Here is a 22,051-nt window from a genome sequence, read left to right as displayed (position 1 = left end):
TTTTCTGTACAAAAAAAAAAAATAAATATTGATTAGAACACAAGTTATTTCATTTTTCAGAATTTCGTGATACATCTTTATATTATACCTATTCATATTTTGTACAAATTGTTGATATTAACGTATTATTGTGACTTTGAAGTAATTTCTCAAATGTTTAAATGTTACATACGTTTGCGAGGCCATGTAATATAATATACATTATAATAAACTAAGCGTTTAAATACACGTTATTTTATATTATATAGATATATAATATGGAATCTGGCCTTTTTAATGTTACTGAATTCTGAATGTAAATAACCTTACAATGATAGAAAAAGATACTTTATCGTTCAACCTTTTTTATCTGCTTACCTCTCCTGTATCAAATGAGTTGGAAACTAAAGAGTTCTAATTAAAAAAAAAAATGCAATGACCTGCGACACTGATTTTAACTTAATCAATTTATGTATGACTTTATAATATATAAATGACCATTAAAAATGGGCGCCTAGAAATGAAAAAAAAATCGTTTGAGGGAAAATAGTTATTTTACGCATGAAAATGCAATGTTGTAAATATTTAAGTATGGATAATTATAATTTAATGAATTTTTAACTACAAAAATATTTTATTATTTTCATATTTTGTTAAAATTTTAATTTGAAACGCTTAAACGCTTATACATTTTTTTGTGGATTAACAACCTTATTTTTGTTTAATTTTATTTTATTAACAATTTTTGAGGAACCTAGTATGCAATTTTCAAAGCGTTTGACTAAATTAAATTAAAAAATAAATTTGCTATACATAACTCAAACATATTGACTTTTTTTTAAATTTTACTACATATAGAAAATGATAATACAAATACTTTGTGAACATTTTTAAAGAAAGTATCTATATATTTTGGTTTTGGAATTACATAAAAAAAAAACTATTAGATGTAATCAAAAACTTAACTAACATAAAAATTCTCGTTTTTCCTTAATTTTTTTCTTCGATTATTAAAAAAAATTCAAAGGACTTTTTACTTATAAAATAACAATTAAATTAAATTTACTATTATAAGCTACACCTATAGTAGATTATTGAAGCATTTCTACTGTTCTTAAAAGTGACGACATACAGAAATAATGAATAATACACATATATCTAACGATTTTATTTAGTAATATTATATAACACTATAAAAGTCGCGAAAATCATGTACAATTATGTCCCTCTCCTTCCCCCGTATATCAGTATTCAGTGTCTAGTTAACACGACGTTCACGTGGCTGATCACCGTCGCCGCCGACGCGTTGCTTTGGCTCCGGCGCGCACCGGGGTGCATGGCTGTAATAACGTCTCCACAAATATTGTAACACGACCCGCAATGTAATCCCTCACAACGACGAAGACTTCATGATATCAAACGCCAGAGGTCCAACGGCTCTGTCGTTTTTTCCACACTTAGATATTTTTTATCTTATCACGACCGTTGACAACAGTTACCTTCGTCAAGTCAGTAAGTCACACTATTTTGTCAGTTGCCAGATGTTTCATAATATACGCAGGTGAACCATTTTGTACTTCCAAGTTCAACTCCATGCACGTCTTGCAAATGATAGGCTAAGCATCGACCATGGGCCCTCGGTGAGCGAAAAGCCGACAATCACTACTCAACAATAATCCTAAGACATCATGTTGTCGTAACGTATCTCAACCAAGTGTATAAAACAACTCCCCTATGTTCCTTAAATTTTATATATATATTGTCATATTTTATTAGCAGATAAATGTCCTGTCCTTTCTAAAACGAAATTAGTTTTTTTATTATTAAAAGTTGAATTTTCATCCATCAAAATTATAAATATTATTATATCTTATTATATCCAATAATGTTATCCTATATGAATTTCCATGCGGTTTGATTTTTGGTTTTGTATGTGTACATACTGCATTGCCATTTTTCCATATTTTACTATTTCATATTTTTATGAATGTTATTTTACCCAAGACAATTTATTGTCAGCCACCTACGCAAAATTCTTACAATAATAGTATGCCAAATACAAATAATTGATTACCTAAATTATTTTTGTTAATATTTTATTATTCTTATTATTAATGTCTTATTTTTGTTATTTTTATTGTATAAAGCCATGAGTTCTACCGACGAGCCTTTAATTATAATAACATAAATTATGTTGTTGTAGTATATGTTATTTATTCTTTGTCTGTGGGCCGGATAAAATTTGTTCGTGGGCCACCATTTGGTGACCCCTATATTAGAGCATAAGCACACTTATACAAATCAGTTCGATTATCTGTAAACTATAATTTTTATTATAGTTATTTTATTTTTAGGCAGGTCGCATTCTAGAGGTTATACCATGTTCCGAGAAGGCACACCAGCATCTGAAAGTGTTCGCATGTTTGCTAAGACTGGGCGCAGTGATAAATTGGACGATGGCGGTGGTGAAGATTTGATTGGAGGGAATGGTGGACGAGCAGCCGAAGATATGATACTGAGTACTTTTGTAGCGCCCAGCGTATCGACAGGAGCTGCCTGGACTCAATCACAGTTCTTCGTTGATGGAAATCATTCTAGGGTAAGTATTTACTAATTCATTATAACTTAAAATATAATAAATGTGAATATTCGATGATCTATTATTTAAACCCCGGTAAAGCTAAACTATTTCATAATCATTTTAAAAAGTACAATCCGGTCACAGATTTATTAATTTTTCAATCAAAATATTTCACTCTTCTTAAAATATTTCAATGAAATATTGAAAAACATTTTTTTTTTCTTTTAAACGTTCGGTTATAGATAATTAGAAATAATATATTGATTTCACGCAGAAATTATTGATAATGAATAATTTATCAGTTATCATTCAAGGTGTACAATTACTATGATATGTTAATAGTTATAAATTAAGTTTTATAACTGACTAGCTATCCATGTAACTCGGTGTAAGTGAGTACCCTAGGTCGGAAACACGACTTTGGAGAAATTCTAGTAATCACAATTTTAGTTTTGTGATTAAGTGGGTGATAAAAATGTTGACGAAGTTGTTGCTACTACTGATTAGGTAGCTCGATATTATAGTGGTCTTGTTTTGAATGCAGAAAAGTTGAATTTGAGTATCTAGGTGTCTGTCATCAACTAGTGTAAATCGATGCCTAACCATGCAATCCCACATCCTGACATCGAAAGTCTGGTGCTGTTTTGTACGTCAAAAGGTTAAAGTAGAAACCTTGATTGATTTCAGTGTCATGAAAATTTTCAAAAACATGAAAATTTGATAGTTTATCATATTAGTTTTTTAAATTAAGTAAATAAATCTTTTGATATTTTATAGTTATAGCTATAACTTAAAATTATGTTATTATTCATATATTCATAATTATATTTTAAACTATGTACTTTTATTACCATTTATACCTATTTTAATATTATTTTGGTGTTATATTATATTGAACATAATAATATAGTAAATTAAAAATACAAATGATTAAATATATATTATATATTATACCTATATTAAATATATAATATTTAACTTAGTAATAAATGTGCATTTTTTTCTTTTATTAAAAATGTTGTATTTTTACTTCAGTATAAATGTTGAGTGTATATTCGTTTTGCTAGGTACAATTATTGATTTTTTTTTGTAATTTATTGTTTGAGTCACTTCCAAAATTTTACCCAAATTATAATTTTTTTTTATTTTAGTAGTATTCTTATTATAAGTGTTGTGTTTGACTCTGACATTATACTTGTTATAATGTAAATAAAAATGAAATAGAAAATTTATAAAGTATTTGAATATATTTAAAAATTAATTAAGTTAAGAACAATTTATTTATTTATTTATTATCAACAATACGGGCTGAGCTCAATTATACATAATATGATAATACTAATTCAAATTTTAACAATGAATAATAACAATAAAAATAGTGAAAATTTTAATTATACTTAAATAAAAAACATGAATTTAACAATAAAAGATACTACAAAAATGACAAACCACTATTTGCCATACGCATCATTCTAAAGATTGGCTGATTCTCAGCAGTCAGCATAATTGGTGTTGCATTTTAAAATAAAAAATAAAAAACCTAACCTTGACGGACAGAAGAGCAAAGGACTTTAAAGTTAATCATGGAAAGTAAAATAGGATAATCAATACAGCCATATATTAGTAGTTGGAGAAATTTCAGGTTAGCAAATTTTCTTTTATCTTTTAAGGATGATAAACCAAGCTTATTTAAAATTGGGTTATAATCATGAAGTTGATGGTCAATACTTAAAATAAATGCTGTATATTTTAGAAATTTATGTTGTACTCTTTCAATTTGATCCTTTCCACAAAAAGTGGCAGGATCCCATACAATAGTACCGTATTCTAAAATAGACCTTACGTGGGCACAATATAAGGTTTTTATGGAAGAATTTAACTTAACTCATTAAAAATTCTTCTAATAAGAACAATATATTAAAACTAAAATTTTTAGAAATTTTCATTTGCGAATTTTCAAGGTTACATTTCTAATAAAATCAAATGACGTGATTGAACTTTAAGTATTCAGTAATCAACGGTGAAAATCAATTTTTGATACGCAACTAAACCTACCAATTAGGCAATCCGACTGCGACGGATTACGGATAATGTGAGCGCATAGATGTTATTGTATTTGTATTTAAATACCTATACAATATTACCAAAATCGTGACACTCGAGTATTATTAAAAATAATTTCTAACTTATTCTTATTAATTTACAGAAATAGAAACTATATAGACGAAAGAAAATTATTTATAGTATTATATTTAAGTATTTATCGTACTATGTACAAGATAATGATTTTAAATAATTTTGAAATAGAAAAGGGTGGGTAAGTGAGTATCGCTCTACTGTATAGTAGAGATGGAGAGTAGGTCACTATTATAGTTTTATAAATGTGTTAAATTTAAATGCAATGACAGGTATCATTGTACACGAAAAACGATTCTGAACGGAAATGATTTGTCAGTCTAAGATAATTAATAGGATATATTATATTATTACCTAGCTATATTTAATTTTTAATACATATATCGTTATAAATTTCATACGCTAATTTTTTTTTATATTGACGCTAGAATTTTTTTCTACAGTTATTTTAAGAAAAAGTTATGGAGAACCTTGTGTTGGGTTTTTTAACCTTAGGTATAAATCATAAAAATTTAATGAATTTTAAACTTCAAAATTCCTTGCAAATTTTTGCAATTTTTGCGATTTTGACATATTTCGTAAATATTTTAATTTTAAATGCTTATAAACAAAAATTGTGATTTAAAATTTTTGATTTTTTTTTACTGAGATAAGTAAAACGTATAATAAACCTTCTATTAAATTTTAAAGATTTTTTGGAATGCCAAGTTTATTTTATCGGCATTTCAAAAAAAAACTTAGAAAAATCGAAAATTTTAATTGTAAATTTAGATAACGCTAATATAAACATTTGGTGAAAATATCAAGTATTTCCAATAATTCGTTTTTGTGTTACAGTAAAATTTAAAAAAATGATTTTGTAGAAAACTGATTAATGCGTAAAATTCCCGTTTTTTCGTTACTTTTTTAGGGTTTTACTTTTGACCCCCCCCCCAAAGTACCAATTAGATTAATTTTCATTTTTAAAGAGTGGCTGAAGTCAAAAATCTAAGCATTATTTCTACTCCCAAACGTGGGTGGTTGTGCAATTTTCAACGCCGCCGCCGTAACTGCCGGAGTGGGGTTCAAACCTGCCTGCTTAATTATGAGAACCTAGGCCTAAAGCCCATTTACCAACTACAATTTGAGTTGTAAATCGAAACCAAATCTCGAGCACTTAGTTTCGGAGCCGCTGAGAATTTCGCGTTAAACGTAATTTTACACAAGCAAATCTTTAATTCGCAAATAACGAAACACATTTAATCTCTTTTCGTGTCTACAATAAAAATTGTTTATAATTATAATTTGACGTACAACATGTATGCACACACTATTTAAACGTCTAAGATATATTTTTAGGTATACTATTCATTACCACACACAAACGTACACATGTCGTTTTTTACAGTTAAACGTATAGATACATATATATTTTTTTTCTCTGACAACTATAAAACGATTTAAGAGGACGTAAGTACCCGCATATTGTGTTGTCTTCGTCTTACACACGTGCAACATAGCAAATTTTTGTTCACCATTTTCAATATTGTGCTGTTCTGTTAGTTTTGATATTAGAGTGAACTGACTTATTATAAAATTTAAAGGTAAGATAATTATCCATGGGCCCCTCGTAGTCTTTTATTGATATTATTATTTTAAGCATGTTATGATATTTTGAAACTGTACATTTTAAAATTATCATAACTTACTTAAAAATAATAATATCAATAAAAGGCTAGGTCTACGTAGTACTACGTCCTCTTAAGCGCGATTTAAATAAATCCAACGTCAAAACGCATCGCGCGAGTTCCTAAAGTGATTCGCTGTCGAACATCGGTTTTAAATTGCTAATAAAATATTTTTCAGTATGTCATCGTGATTCAGTTCGTGTACGTTTATTTGTTTTCCTAATTAACTAACTACAGATAATTGTTTTTTTTTTTTTTTTTGGTAAAATGATTTATTGGAATTTCTTGTATTTTTTTGTAACCTGTTTATGTAACGAAAAAATTGAAACGCAATTTAGCAAATTTACGTATAAAAAAAAATTAAATTAATAATATGATTTTATAATAATTATTTAAAATCTCGGTGTGGGTGCCACACCCTTTCAGGCACAATTAAAGCGGATAATCGACACGTCACTGTAATGTACATAGTAGGTACTTGTGTCCAATATATTAATTTAAAGTATACAATATTATAATGGGAATTGAGAATTATTATTAAATAAAGAAATATTATTACGTTCGATCATCAAAAACAAATTTAATAGTGATAAACCTATATATATATATATCAGATAGTGGACTGCCAAAATATATCTAGGCTATTATGAGTTGAGTTTTTGGCATTTTTTTTTTTATTATAAGAACTAACAAGATATTATTATAAAACAGTAAGGTTTAATTAGTTACTTTTGTGATATTATATACTTATAAAATATGTTTATAAACTTAGCTCAACTGTGTTATTAATTGATATAACATTTTAAATAATATTTTAACTGGCGTTGAAGAATAAAAATTTTCATATTTATGTAATACATGACCGTAGATTTAAATTAATTATGTTAATATTTTCTAAGAAATATTGAACAATTATTTTTATACCTAATAATATATTTATTTGTTAAGTTGTTCTGTTTATAAATAATTAATTAATTGTGTATATAATGTTACCAAAATTCTAATATATGCATATTGATATTTGATATCAAACAAAGATTTATTTGACAAAAAAATAACTTCAATAATTTGTATGATAAATATACCGTCGAACATAAAATATATGCATTGATTCACTGTACATTTTATACAATTCGTGGAATATAATAATAATTGTAATTTTAACTATTCATATTAACAACAATATGCAATAAGCACAACAATGAAGACACGTATTATACAAATACCTTGTTATAATAAAATATACTTTACCATATTTTTTTTTTTTGTTTTCCTTTCGCAAAATAATCATCGATTTTTTCTTATTTTAAGAAAAATACTTCAGTAAGAATTCAAAGTTATTTCCCCGGTGACTAGTTATTTGATTACTGAGAGAGTCCTAGTATCGGAAAGGTTATCAGAAGTCGTATCAGGTACCTACTGCGGATGAAGCAGTATATAATTTTAAATAATAAAAAAAGCATTGAACATTTACACCATCTCTACAATTGTTCGAGTGTAAATTCGTTTTGTTTATTTTATCTGATGAGTTTACTTTTTTCCTTTCCCACCGCGCTGACTCGGCTCGATACACGGAATTAATTTTCCGCTGATTACCTGATATTTTTCCACTCCTTTTCCTTCAACTCCCATCAGGTACCTATATACATTACCTCTATTACCTTTAATAACCTGTATAATTGATAATCCATATAATTATTCCAATGATAATATGTTAAAAGTTATTTAAGTTATGTCTGAAAATACGAGTACAAGCACGTATATACGAGTATTAATAATAATAATAATACATTTAACACAGTTTGATGAATATAGTAAACCTACATGCCGGTAGGTATTGTGTCATAATATTAGCTAATTACAAACCAGTCACGCTAATAAAACTATTACTCTGGATAAAATTTGATTTTCATTATTGGATGTTAATGATAATGAGGTACCTACAGTAGGTTAGGTTAAACCTACTTACACTCTGGATTTAATATTAGCAACACTAAACTATCAAACTCAAATCTTGTTTTAGTTTAAAATTAAACAATATTCCGAAATGAACAACATTGATTCCGTCGAGTTAAATCTACATTAAATAATACATTAATATTTTATTTCTATTTAATAAAAATCGTTGTCCATTGGATTAGGTGGCCAGATCAATACTATTTACACTGATCTTTTAACTAAAATAATATGGGATCTATTATTATCATGGTTTTCTTTATGAGCTCCTCAAATATTTAAGATTACTAAATCAGTTTCTAAGGGGATCGTTATCACGTTAAATGTTCTACAAGGCGATCATTTATAAATATGTTCATATTTAATTTAATCGTTTTAAATCTTATAGAATCTTATATTAATTCTCAGTATTTTATGAATGGTTTATTTTTTCACTCTATTAATCAAGTACGGGATCTAGATTTTATCGTGTCGGCTGATTTATCATTTAATGCCTATGTTAATACACAAGTTATGGAAAAAATTCCCATGTTTATTTGTGTTCATTAAATGCATCTGACTTGATTTTAATGATCCTTTATGCATACAATATTAAAGTATTGTATTGTTCACTACTAAGATCATTCCTAGAATATGCAATGGAGTATTTTTATATATTTCTTTTATTTTCATCTATAGTTTCTTTCAAAAAATTATTGTGTTTTCTAAAAGAAAACAATTTTGTTTTAAATCACAGCAATTGCATAAATCGCACTTGTTTACTGTTTACGTTTAGTGCAGTATATAAAGTATATTAAATGTTTATATTATTATTATAATTGATCAAATTGTAAAATCCATACATTTATTTTTAAGGTGTCATTGATGTCACGCATGATTCCATCTCCGGATTGGTTTATTGGTATAGATTCGTTTGATCTGTGCGTGAATGGAAACTGGCTCGATAGCATCACTATTGAGGTTAGTATATTATTATCATACTCAGTATCGATACATTAAATTTATCAAAATATAAAATGTGGAATATATATTGTTCTAAAAATATGCATGTTTATACTAATGTACAAGTTACATAATAGAGTTTGTAGTTTATACTACATTATTGTTACATGGCTATAATATACCTATATTTCAATATTTGTGTGAGTAAGTAAAAAAATTTCTAAAAAGTAATACAAAGTTGATTAACTAAAAAAATATTATGAATTTTTTCGATTCGGGATATGAACTTTAATAATATTATCATTTATTCTTTATAGAATTTAACTACTAAATTACAAACACTAATTTATGATAACTACGATATACCAGTAATAAACGTTTTTATGTATTACTGTTAGTTAGATAATCACTGAAAACGGCCAATATATGTATATGAAAAGAGAGTGAACAATTTTGTGAAACAACAAATTATTTTACTATCTTAGTTATACTTTGCATACATTGACTAAATGACTAAATATTAGCGTCTTACATTAAATAATAATAATATCAATCATTTCACTTTAAGAATGTTCTTTGAAATATGTAAATTAAACAATGAACCATCTTAAAATCAATTTTATTATTATATCATTGGATTAAATTTAACTATTAATTTAGTTAAATTTAGATTATATTTTATCTAATTGTGTATACATTTTAATATAGGCTGATCCAATTGACGCGGGATGCGACAACGGCTTCACGTTTACCGCGCCGAACTGGCCCACCGATCCACAGGGCATTGTATACCGAATAAAAAGCAACTATCCATCACACCCTGCCAGCTCTTTCTATTATCCACAGTTCAATCGGTTACCCACCATAGCGACTTTTCAATTTATAAAAGTATTATTCGATACCTTTTATGGATATAATAGATGATCTATTTAAGTATCTACACTATAATTGTTTAAAAAAGTATTAATTTTTTTAAAATTATTAATGTAATAGTAAAACTACATTTTTGAAAAATCTATATTCTTACAATTTTTAATCGTTGTCATTTTTTAAGTTTTACTTTTTTGAGTCACAGCATATATTTTATTTTCATATTTCACAGCAGAATGATTTTCTAAGTACTTCAATACAAACAAATAAATGTCATATAACTATACGAGTATTGTTAATTAGTCGGTATTATAACCATTTAATGTTTAAATGCGTGGATTAGTGGACTAACATTTCATTCAACACAATTCATCTAAAGCCTGTATAAATGATTAACTTCAGGTTTGAAATTAAATATTTATACTCTAAAATACTACGAAATATACAAAATATTGTAACCTAACACAAGGGTTATCAACCTTTTGAAATCCACGCCCTACCCCTTACTACTAAAAGATTTATGTATGCCTAATATTTTTATGTATAATATAATATACTTCATAACATAGTTTAATGTTGGTTATTGGATTAATATAAATATAACTTAAATGAAGTTTTTTTTTGATATTAAATTAATTTATTTGCATAAGAAAAAATATTATTACAATTTAAAATTAAAATTAACTATTATTAATTATAAATTAATGAGAGGGTTGGAACTGTTTAATTTAATTAATTTTTGAATGTTTGACGACATGTGATAATGCGCATCTCAGATTACTGTCCACGTCCAATCATGATCGATGTTTAGATTTTATATAAACAAGCGCCGAAAAGCTAGACTCACAGAGGTAGGTTTAAACTGAGACAAGTAAGGTACGAAAGCTACAATACAACTAAATAGGACATAGGTAATAATATAAAATTAGTCATACGTAATACGTTAGTCATTATTAATCATACGTTTTACGAGATTATTAGTGTAATCATAATATCTATAGAATAGGTTAGGTGCAAACCTAATCTATGAAATTAAAAATATGTACTGTCATTAAAAAAGTAAAGCCAAACAAATGATAGTGACAAAAAATATAATTTTTTTATCTAATTATGTGAAAATAATATTTTCAAAAAAAGTTGAAGGTAAAATAATGAGTGTGAGAACTTAAACGAATCACGCGTTATAAGTATATTATATATGTCATAGGACCTATAACCTAACCTAACCTATGTCATAGGCCATATAAAAAAATCAGTATTTTATGCAAAAATACTAGGCTCTTTACAACGGGATAGCCTGTCTGTGGACTACTTATTAATTATTCAAATGGCCGGATAAGCAAGCTTATTGAAAATAGACATCTGCATTGGGAATTTTTACAAACGTCAATTATTATACAGTAATTTTTACTTGCACAAAAATAAAATATTATGTAAACTTTATAAGCATCTATTATATTTATTTTAGTGAAGTTGAATATTATTGTATAGTTTTTGACTATAAACTAATTTTATGTATATATATTGTATACTCATAACTAATTTTGCCTATTTATTTTGACCTAACTTAACCTAACCGTGACATTTTTACACAGTATTTGTTTTGCACGATGTTTTGTAATAACATTTTTGATAACCCCGCTCTCCAAATTATTAATATCTCTTCCTTGTTTCTCTTTATATTATTATTTAATTTGGTACTTAGTCGAAAAATATAGATATTGTTATTTGTTTTTTTTTTTTTGTACAAGCAATAAATTGCAATACAATAACTTTATAATAATTTTAGTTTTTAAAAAGTATAACTGCTCTAAATTTTTCTGCAACAAGCCCATTTAATAGCTGGCTGTTTGGAAAAATAATAATTAGTTCACAAACAGACTGTTCCATTAAAAAGATCATAGTGTTTTTGTCAAAAATTTTAATATTCCTTATGACCTACGACATACTAAATGATTACATTTATAGAAATACTTATAAACCAATTCTTTTTCATGGAATGTGTAATATTGCTGTGTTTTGTTTTTCTTGGTAAATATTATAGATCAAAGAATATGAACAATCTTTGAACGGTAGAGGACAGGCATCAGACCCCACGGTAAAAATCGAAGAGAGCGTTATTAAAGTTTTAAATGGTGACAGTGATAGCGATCGTGAGGTACAACTGGAAATGGAACAGCAAAGACGAGAACAAGAGTACAATAACTATAAAAGGTAAGGTTACAGTACACTGTGTATTAACTAAACTGTGTAAATTTCTTAAATTAGGCTTAATTTATGTTATATCTTACTTAGTCTATTACAATTTTTAACGACTTATTAAATTAATATGTATAAATATATTTCACATTAATGATTTTTAAAAAATAAGCATTAGAGTTGGGCTATGTTATATAGTAGAATCCACTTATTTGAGACACTACATAAAGGGGACAACCGCTTAATAGGGACAGATTGTATAGTCACGAACGAATGTATCGGTGTATTAGTTATTCGGTTAATCGGGACAGTCGGATAATAGGACAAATAGTTCACCGCCAAATGTGTCCCAATTAAGCGGATTCTACTGTATATTTTAATTGTATGCTATGTATTTAAACAGTAAAATGTATGGTAGTGTATTATAGCTCTTATAAGTATTAATGTGTATATTTATACTATTGTACACTATGCAAAATTGAGTAAAAAATGTTAAATTCAAATACTTGTAACTTTTTGAATTTTTAAATATAAATGCAACTATTTATCGTAATACAATTTTACAAAATTACTAGTTACTTCACCTTAAATCTCTCTAATTTGTTCGAAAATGTAAATTACTTAAATATAATATAATATTTTGACTTAGTAAAATGGGTATCATTGGAGGTAACATGTTTATATTATTATAACAAATTAATTAAATTATTTTAATCAAAGTACTTAACAGAACAATTATTTATAATGTTACTATTATATACTCTTCATTTTATATTTTCATATGGACAGATCTTTATCTAATCCTTATCCTTATCCTTATCACTATAATATGAAATATCATACAACGTTTTTATTTTTCGTATAAATGCCATAAATTGTTAGGAAAATTAAAATAAGTTAAGCCCTAAGTTATGCATTTAGTTATATATATTTATTTATTATAAATTAGTATATATTACTCATATTTTTCTTTATTCTTCTTCTTATTTATTTATTTATTTTTTTTTTTTGAGGACTTATTAGTATTTTCAGGAGACAGAGTCGTTTTAACATCAATTAATATTGCTTTCACCAATACTGTGAAGAATTGGTGTTATGTTTATTTAGACAATATCATAAATATTATAGCTTAAATGATTTAATAAAACTGTAATGACTACATTCCACTTTAATAATCGATTGTAAAAATACAATCCTCAAATTAAATTTGGTGGAAAAAGCCTTGAATACGATCCGTCACCGAAATATCTAGGAGTGACGCTTAATAGACAGTTAACTTCTAAATACCACATCGAAAATAATGCTGCTAAACTTAAAACTGGAAACAACATTATTTATAAACTAGCTGGCTCATCCTGGGGGGGCAGCGATGCCCACCCTGAGAACGTCGGCCTTGGCGCTAGTCTATTCTGCCGCAGAATATGTCTCTCCAGTATGGTTAAATAGTTCGCGTTGTAGCAAGATCGATGTTCAACTTAATCATTCTATGCGTATTATCTCTGGTACTGTCAAATGGACTCCGACAGAATGGCTCCCAGTCCTTTGCAACATTCTACCGCCACACATCCGGCGTAAAAAGCTGCATGTAGAGAATAACCTAACCTTCCATTACATCAAGACGCATCAAACTAGAATCTTAGGCTAAAATCTAGAAAACCTGCTTATCTAACTATAAATAGACTCATTGATAACCAGTATGACGGTATGAATGAATGGACACTAGAATGGCAGAATTATACCATAGACAATTTTATAGCCTAATCAAAAGCCTGGATATTCTAGTTTCTGCAGGACAACAATTAGCTCGTCACGAGTGGGTAACACTTAATCGCCTACGCACAGAACATGGTCGCTTCGGAGAGATGCTACATAAATGAAAAATGAGATATAGTCCTGGCTGTGACTGCGCCCACTCATTACAGTCCATCTCCCATATTTTAAGTGATTGCCCTCTTTGCGCATTTAATGGGACAGTGGAAGAACTCCACAAAGCAACCGACAACATTGTAAAATAGATAAGGACACTTGACATCCAACTTTAGATTACTTAACTAATTGACAACATGGAAAGGTTACCCATTACATTAATTTTAAAGTTTAATATTGTTTTATTGTTATGTGAATTATTTATACATATCTGTGACTAGTTTGTAATGCTTGCATATTATACCATACGATAATAATAATACTAATAATAATGGTTTATTATAAATAAATATAGTTTTAAATTATATTAATGTATTATTATTTATTAACTACTGCTTACAGCAATTAAATAACGACTGATTGTTCATTTTCAGTATTGGCGATGATAAAGTATTGGTTTCCAATAACGTTACATCGTCCATATCAATACCAAAAGGTAATAAAGAAGCGTTGATGAACAGTATTTTGGACAACTATCATGTTCAAAAACATAAGAAAACTCACAAAAAATCAAGTGATTATTTATTTTATTTATTTTTAGTTTCCAAAAATACTGTAATTATGAATATCTAATAATTGTAAACTATCAAAGCGTTATTTACCCTTTTATAGATTTCAATTAATAGGGGTTTTATAGTTTTTTTTAAACTAGATTTTCATATAACTATGTTTTATGTGCAGGGTACCGGGACTGTAAATTGGGTGTCTGGTCTGAATGGAGCGCATGCAGCGTGTCATGCGGCATCGGCGAAATGCAGAGGCGCAGAGAAGTGATAAAACACCCAAGAGGAGCAGGACGGCAGTGTCCACCATTGTTGCAGACCAAATGGTGTGGGGAGCGCCAAAGACTGTCCCCCACAAACACATTTTGAGTGGTAATAATACAAGTTATAATAACATACATCATATTATGTTATGTATGTTGTTTATAATAATACATGTATACTGTACATCAAATTATTAATAATAATTTTATTTTATAAAAACATCATTTCACAAAATGTTAATCAATAACTGATTCAGAATTACAATTTCCTAATTCCTTAAACACTCTTCGTGTACAACATATAGGTAGTATTATATATTATAATATATTGTTATTTAAAACGCTAATTGCACTCCAAGTATCGACAACTAAATCGTGTCACTAGCCTTATTTATCGCCAATCTCCTTCATGCAATATTTTTTTTAAGTTTTGTCTCCTTATATTTTAAGACAGAATTGTAAATTTACTGTAAAATATTTACTTGTATAGATAAGGTATAGGTTTATCAAAAACTTTAGATCAATTTAAGACATGTTATATTATATTATATTTACAAACAGTACCTTTGTATGTTAAGACGTGTATTATATTATTTATTTTCCATTCAAGTGGCCCAAGCTAATTATAAATTATAATTAAGATACTAATTATGTTTTTGACATCAAATATGATAATAATATTGTATGTATTAATTTTACGAGAGCAAAAATTTGTATAATCTCACCATTGTATTATTGAATGTCTGGCATATTGTGGTTTTTTTTGTCAAACGAAATAACTATTATTAAAAAGACGTACTTAATATTGTTGTAATAAGCAAACTAATTATTAGATTTTAAAATCTATTGAAAATTGATATTTATATAATTCTTCTTAGTATTTTATTATGTAATATATTTTTAGGATACCACGTTCAGTATGATTAAATAATTGTATTTTGTATAATATAGGTTATGTATCATTGATTGTAAAATGTATTTTTTATTATAATGTAATATTATATTAGTATTTAACTTGACTATTTAATTGTAATTTAGATGTACTGGAGTTATAAAAAACATACTTACCTATATTATCATAATAATATATATAATTTAGGTAATAAAATATAGTGTTATAATTAATTGTGGATTGTGATAAACAATATTATCATACTAATTTATTTTTTTACTTCAAGAAAATGTGGCTATATCTAATATTTCCATAAGTTGTAGTTATTTTTTTCTAATTACTCTTTGGCTGCGTATATGAGTATATAATAATAATAATTATTATTATATATAAACACATAAATACATAATCATATCATTGTATTTATAATATATCATATCATACAGATATTATATTCTTAAACAGCGTTATATCTACTCGTTTGTGTAGTTATGGTACTCCGAATGGGAGAGAAACTACTTTCGCATTTATTCCCTTCATCAAGCTTAAACATCCGTAAACCACAATAATTCTTGAGGAATACCACCGAAACAAATAAATTCCTATATTGGGGACAATATTTGATATTTCTAACGTTAACTTAAAGTTTCCAGAAACATATAATAAAATATATGATTTCTATTTTCCCGATGTTATAATAAGTTGTTGACCTACGCGAAGAAGTTTTAAAGGATGTTATACATCAGAGGTGGGCACCCCGCCAACTTTAATAGATTTGCGATCGACCTCCGAGATTTTCTAGGTTGTCGCGGTCGACCAAAAAAAAGGTTCTCATTTGTCAATAAAACAAAAATATATTATATGTACAGTTGTTTTACTCATCTTTTATTCGATATCTGTGTATAATTTCGTTTTTCATAGTTATTATTGTTTTTTTCTAAATATAATTTTTATATTCGTGGAATATACAAGATATACAAATTTACAAAAAAAAAAAATATTTTAATTGGTTTTCTGAAAAAAATTCAAAAATTCAGAAAATGCGAAAGGGTGTCGCGATTGACGGTAAACGGTCACTTTGTGCGGTCCATTGTTTGAACTACATAACACGGACACTTAGTACAGTCAGATAAAATTTTAGATTACAGAACGCAGACACTTTGTACTGTTATATACATAAAGTATATATTTATGTTTATAGTTATACATAAGTGTTAAGTAAGTATAATATAAGTTATTATAATGTAAAAATTAATATAAAAGTATAATAAAAAGTCAATAAAATATTATATTTTATAATAATATATTATATATTATTTTATATTAAGTGTAATATAAAAAGTCAATTTATTAAAAAACGTTATAAAATATAGTATATTAATATTAGTCAAATAATAAAATCAACAATGTGTATAATATAAGTATAAATTAAAAATCATATTGAAAAAAAAGTTAAATAATAATGTTAAAACCGGCATGTATAATATAATATGGAATTTAAAAATCAAAATTTGTCATTTCTTTCTTTTGGTGCTGGTTACATAAACTGAATAGATTATTATTTTCACATTAATTGGATTTTTGCTTTTTATGTAGCCTATTACCACATTTGCCTAATTGTACTGCACTCAAAACTGTCCAAAAACTCGGATTCGTTGTTCCAACTAGTATATTAAATGAATTATTCCACCCTTCACTGAAATTATTTGTTTGGTGAGACTTAGACATTGTTTGCGATTTTACATTCCAATTAGGAGGAGGATACCGTGCATTGTTATTATTATAACCACTAACATAGGTTCTATCAAAGTATGAAATAAGAAGTAGTAACTCTTGAGATAATGTTGCATACATATTACTAATTTCGACCAAAATATCGTCAATGGGTAAAAACGCCAATGAGGTAATCATTTTGCACTCTTTGGCAATCCGTTCATTTTCTTTATACAATTTGCTAGTCCAAGTTAAGTCCTGTTGAATTTGTCACCATACAGACTGACATAAGTGAAAAAAAACAACCTTGAATCTGGACTCCGTTAAAAACTCGGTTTATCACTTTTATTACGTCTAATTAAAAATCTATAATAATTTTTAAATATACTAGAACATTTAAATGTGCCATCCATGAACCATATATTAGATGATGATAAAAAGACAGATCTTCATTTGTAGCAAAAATTAAGATTCTATTCCATCCGTTGTCATAAATTAGAAAATCAGCTGCCTTGCCACCCATTGTAGTTTTTCCATTTATCTGGTACTGGAAGAAAAGAAGATTTTCCGCGCTCGCCAGGAGCATATTTACGTCGTGCACGTCTTATCGTTCGTCGTAAAGCATCAGAATTCCCCAACTTAGAACAAACTGTACCTATAATAAAACATCAATACATAAAAATATGTATAAATATTTTATAATATATAAAAATATGTAAAAATATTTTACTATAAAATAAATAATTTCATTATTTACTACATTAAACTATTTACTTACTGTTACATCCATGTGCAATTGATAAGAATTTGATTTGTTCTTTCTTTGTTACTAATTGCGCACAGCTTCATGTCAGTTTTTGCATTGTTAACGGCACAGAATGTTGTGTCATCCAATTGTTTTGGATGGTGGTTATGTGATATTACTTAGTAAATATGTTATACTAAAAAAATGAATACATAGTAAAGTTAAATTTATATTATAAAATATTATATCATTCATAATAGGTATTATGGAAAATTAGCCTTTTGGTGAATATTTTATTAGGCTTTTAAAAACTACATATTATAGTAAAAATATAAGTATCGTAATAATATAAATAATTCACTATCTAAATCGAATATCTTGTTATAATCGTCGGACAATCTACTACTCGAATGTAATTATTTTGAAATACAATCGTAATTTATGACTTTCCTTAGCTGGTGTTATCAGTTATTATACATATATTCGTTTATTTAGATTTAAAAAGCTTAACAAAAATGTTCACAAAAAGACTTATTTTGTATAGTATATAAGTAGTAAGTATTTATAATATTTGTGAAATATATGTTCTCAATATATTATATTGTTGAAAAAAATATAATATTTTTGACAATAACAAACATAGTATAGTTATTAAAACATATACAATTAAGAAATAACATTTATGTATTAGGTACTTAATGGTTCTTTACGATTTGTAGAAATTTTTCCTATACACGCAGTGATAGAACATTTCCAACGTACATCGTTTAAACTTTCTCTCAATATTATGCACTCAAAACCATCTTTAAAAAGTTTTGGTCTTAATTTAGTAGACTTTGTTGTTGTCATCGTGACGACGTGACAGTCGTCGTTTTAGTGAAATTCAGTTCAACGATAAACACAAACGATAATTTGATTAACTCCGATATCGCGCTTGGGAAATATATGTATATTTAGAATGTATAAGATACTTAGATTTACCAAATAATATTTAAACTTAATAACACTTCTAATAAAATTGTATATAATATATACATATGTATATACTTTAATACTTTATATATATATATAATAGTATAAAGTGTCCGCGTTCTACAATCTAAATTTTACCTGACCGTACAAAGTGACCTAGAACCGCGATCGACTGGGGTTGGCCACCTCTATTATACATCACTCAAATTTTTAATTATTCGAGTGCTTGTTAACATCTGTAGGAGAAGAAGTCGTTCTAACTTCAATTATTATTTTTCCATCAATACTGTGGAGAATTGATATTATATTTATTGTTAAGTGCTCTAAAATCTTAGATTAGAATAATAATAATAATTAATAATACATTATGTGCTTAACAACACACCATATAGTAAACGGTAATAAAACTTAGTACTACATACTCAAATTTTCCGTGACTGGTGCTAGGAGTAGATATCAAAGGAAAATCTAAGATTAACAACAATGAAAGGAAAGATAGGTCTAAGAAATCCAGATTTCTAAAATACACCAGATTCATAACATAATAGTTCTAGTACTTGATAAACAATGAATCATTTTTGTCTATATCAGAAATTACGTGTAGGTGTCGGTTTGCAATGAATAAAACAACACGTCGTGTATGTAATTGGGACGGCACTTTATTGTATTTAAATTATTACAATGTATGTATATAGTTATCATTATTATCAGCCAGCACTATCAGATCAAAAATCTAATACAAAAATAACTTATTCCACAATCACTGAGTTAAATTTAGAAATTAAAATGGCCTATTCATCTATTATTGGGTTGGTCCGTTTTTGGCCCAAAGTTATTATTAAAATGGTAATTATAAAACGAATTATGTGCTGCTATCTAGAGAATAATTTATTTTTTAGATTTTGGCCATTTTTGCACTAAAATAAAATATAATTCTACAACATTTTTTGAAATAAAACGCAATTTGATTTTTTGTGGATTGGGCCGATATGGTGCTACACGCTGATCATATATGAATAACTCTTGACCGTTCGTACTCTCGCGAACTTAGTTAAGTAATCGTGGTCGTTACGATAACGACCGCAATATACGTGTTACGTTTTAACTTGACGTTGGTTAATATAGATGGAAGCGGATGAAAACAATAAACGATATCAATTAATATAATGTGCTTTGCTTAAAGTCATGAAAGAGCTTTTAATGAACACAAAACAGCTAAGCTTGAGCTAAAGAATAATGTAATACAATGTTAGGTTATGTGGTATTATTAGTGGTAACACTTTTATCATATAATATTATGATAACACAGAATAACCAGAATGGACATTGGCTGTGAACTCAAAAATAATGTTCAATTTGTTGGAATATTAGTGCAACCATAAAATAACAAAAATTTAAAATTCTTTTTCTCTGGTTACACTGATTTACTAATTTTACAGGGCCTAGGACAGTTCAGCAGCATACATTTTTGTAAGCAATAACAAACGTTATCACGTTATTTCGAATATTTGGAATATCAATCTTGTTAGAAAAATAGAATATGGGAAATATCCTTCCATAGGCAACACTGATATTCCAACAGGTGTAGCAAATAGGTTAGCTCTGAGGGCTTGGATTAAATTTTTAATTGTAAAACAAATTTGCATTTAATAACACTAAGATATTTTCTTTAAATAAATATTTTAAAATTATTTGCAACATCTTATTTTATTACCCCACTACTATATCATTGCACTGCTCAATGATTAGTTGATTGGCACGCTACAATATTTGGACATTATAACTAATAAACTTAAGTGGTTTAGTTAACATAATATATTTGAATTATTTACAAAGTTATATAGTAAACTTGTTATTGATAATCAGTTATTTCAGCCAAAAATATAAAATTTTATCCATCATACAGAATCACCTGGTAACGCAATAATATTTTTATAACAGATATGAATTTGTCATTAATTTTACTTGACAACGGCTGGACCATATTATGCACAAATTTCATCCTATAAACCACCTCTCAATTTCAATTGATTTAGTTTAAATATTTTAAAATTGGGAATTTTCGAAGTAAACACATTCAAAACAAAATCAAAAAATTATAAATGAGGACAGCAATATGTCAAATAGACATTATGATGTATAACTAATTTAAATTAGATTAATGATAAAATTCCACAATATTAAATCAGTAGAATTAACAAAACCTAAGTAGTTTTAAATGGATTGTCGGTGATCAGTTGTTCAAGCCAAATTATATAAAATATTGTCTATGCTACAGAACCATACAACGATTTAACCATTTGATAATGTAATAATAATATATTCAACAGATTTTAGTTTGATTTTAGTCATCCACTTGAGGCGGTGTTTCATACCAAATCGAAGATTATTCTCGAAAATTTTGAATTTTAGTGATTTTATTTAAAAAATTTTCTAACTTAATATGTCTTATTTATTAGGTATAATTGCCTTTTATTAAAAGGGATGATATATAAATAAAATAATGTGAGTTTTTTATACTAATCTAAAATTTTTTAAGTCATTTTACTTTTTATCTTATTGTTTGATACAAGAAGACTATGTTGCTCTCAGGTAAAAATATTTGAATTTAGTATTTAAATACAATGTAGTACAGTGGTTCCCAAACTGTGAACCACGATGCCCTATGAGCACGGCGAGATCTTTCTCACTTAACCTACGTTTTTTT

At 27.1% G+C, this 22,051-nt stretch overlaps 1 protein-coding gene across 1 annotated transcript in view; it reads left to right on the top strand.

Moving 5' to 3' along the window:
- Nucleotides 1-15,128, top strand: part of LOC113553882 (spondin-2-like) — a 121,697-nt gene extending 106,569 nt beyond the window's left edge. The window contains exons 2-7 of the mRNA XM_026957482.1: nucleotides 2,334-2,578; nucleotides 9,175-9,279; nucleotides 9,970-10,149; nucleotides 12,176-12,345; nucleotides 14,631-14,770; nucleotides 14,938-15,128. Of these exons, the coding sequence (XP_026813283.1) occupies nucleotides 2,334-2,578; nucleotides 9,175-9,279; nucleotides 9,970-10,149; nucleotides 12,176-12,345; nucleotides 14,631-14,770; nucleotides 14,938-15,128 (1,031 nt within the window). The remainder of the gene's footprint in view (nucleotides 1-2,333; nucleotides 2,579-9,174; nucleotides 9,280-9,969; nucleotides 10,150-12,175; nucleotides 12,346-14,630; nucleotides 14,771-14,937) is intronic.
- Nucleotides 15,129-22,051: the final 6,923 nt, after the last annotated feature.

Source organism: Rhopalosiphum maidis, chromosome 1 (genome assembly GCF_003676215.2).
Source record: "Rhopalosiphum maidis isolate BTI-1 chromosome 1, ASM367621v3, whole genome shotgun sequence".
Classification (NCBI taxonomy): domain Eukaryota; kingdom Metazoa; phylum Arthropoda; class Insecta; order Hemiptera; family Aphididae; genus Rhopalosiphum; species Rhopalosiphum maidis.
The sequence above is the reverse complement of the archived record's forward strand: the minus strand, read 5'-3'. Positions and strand labels throughout refer to the sequence as shown.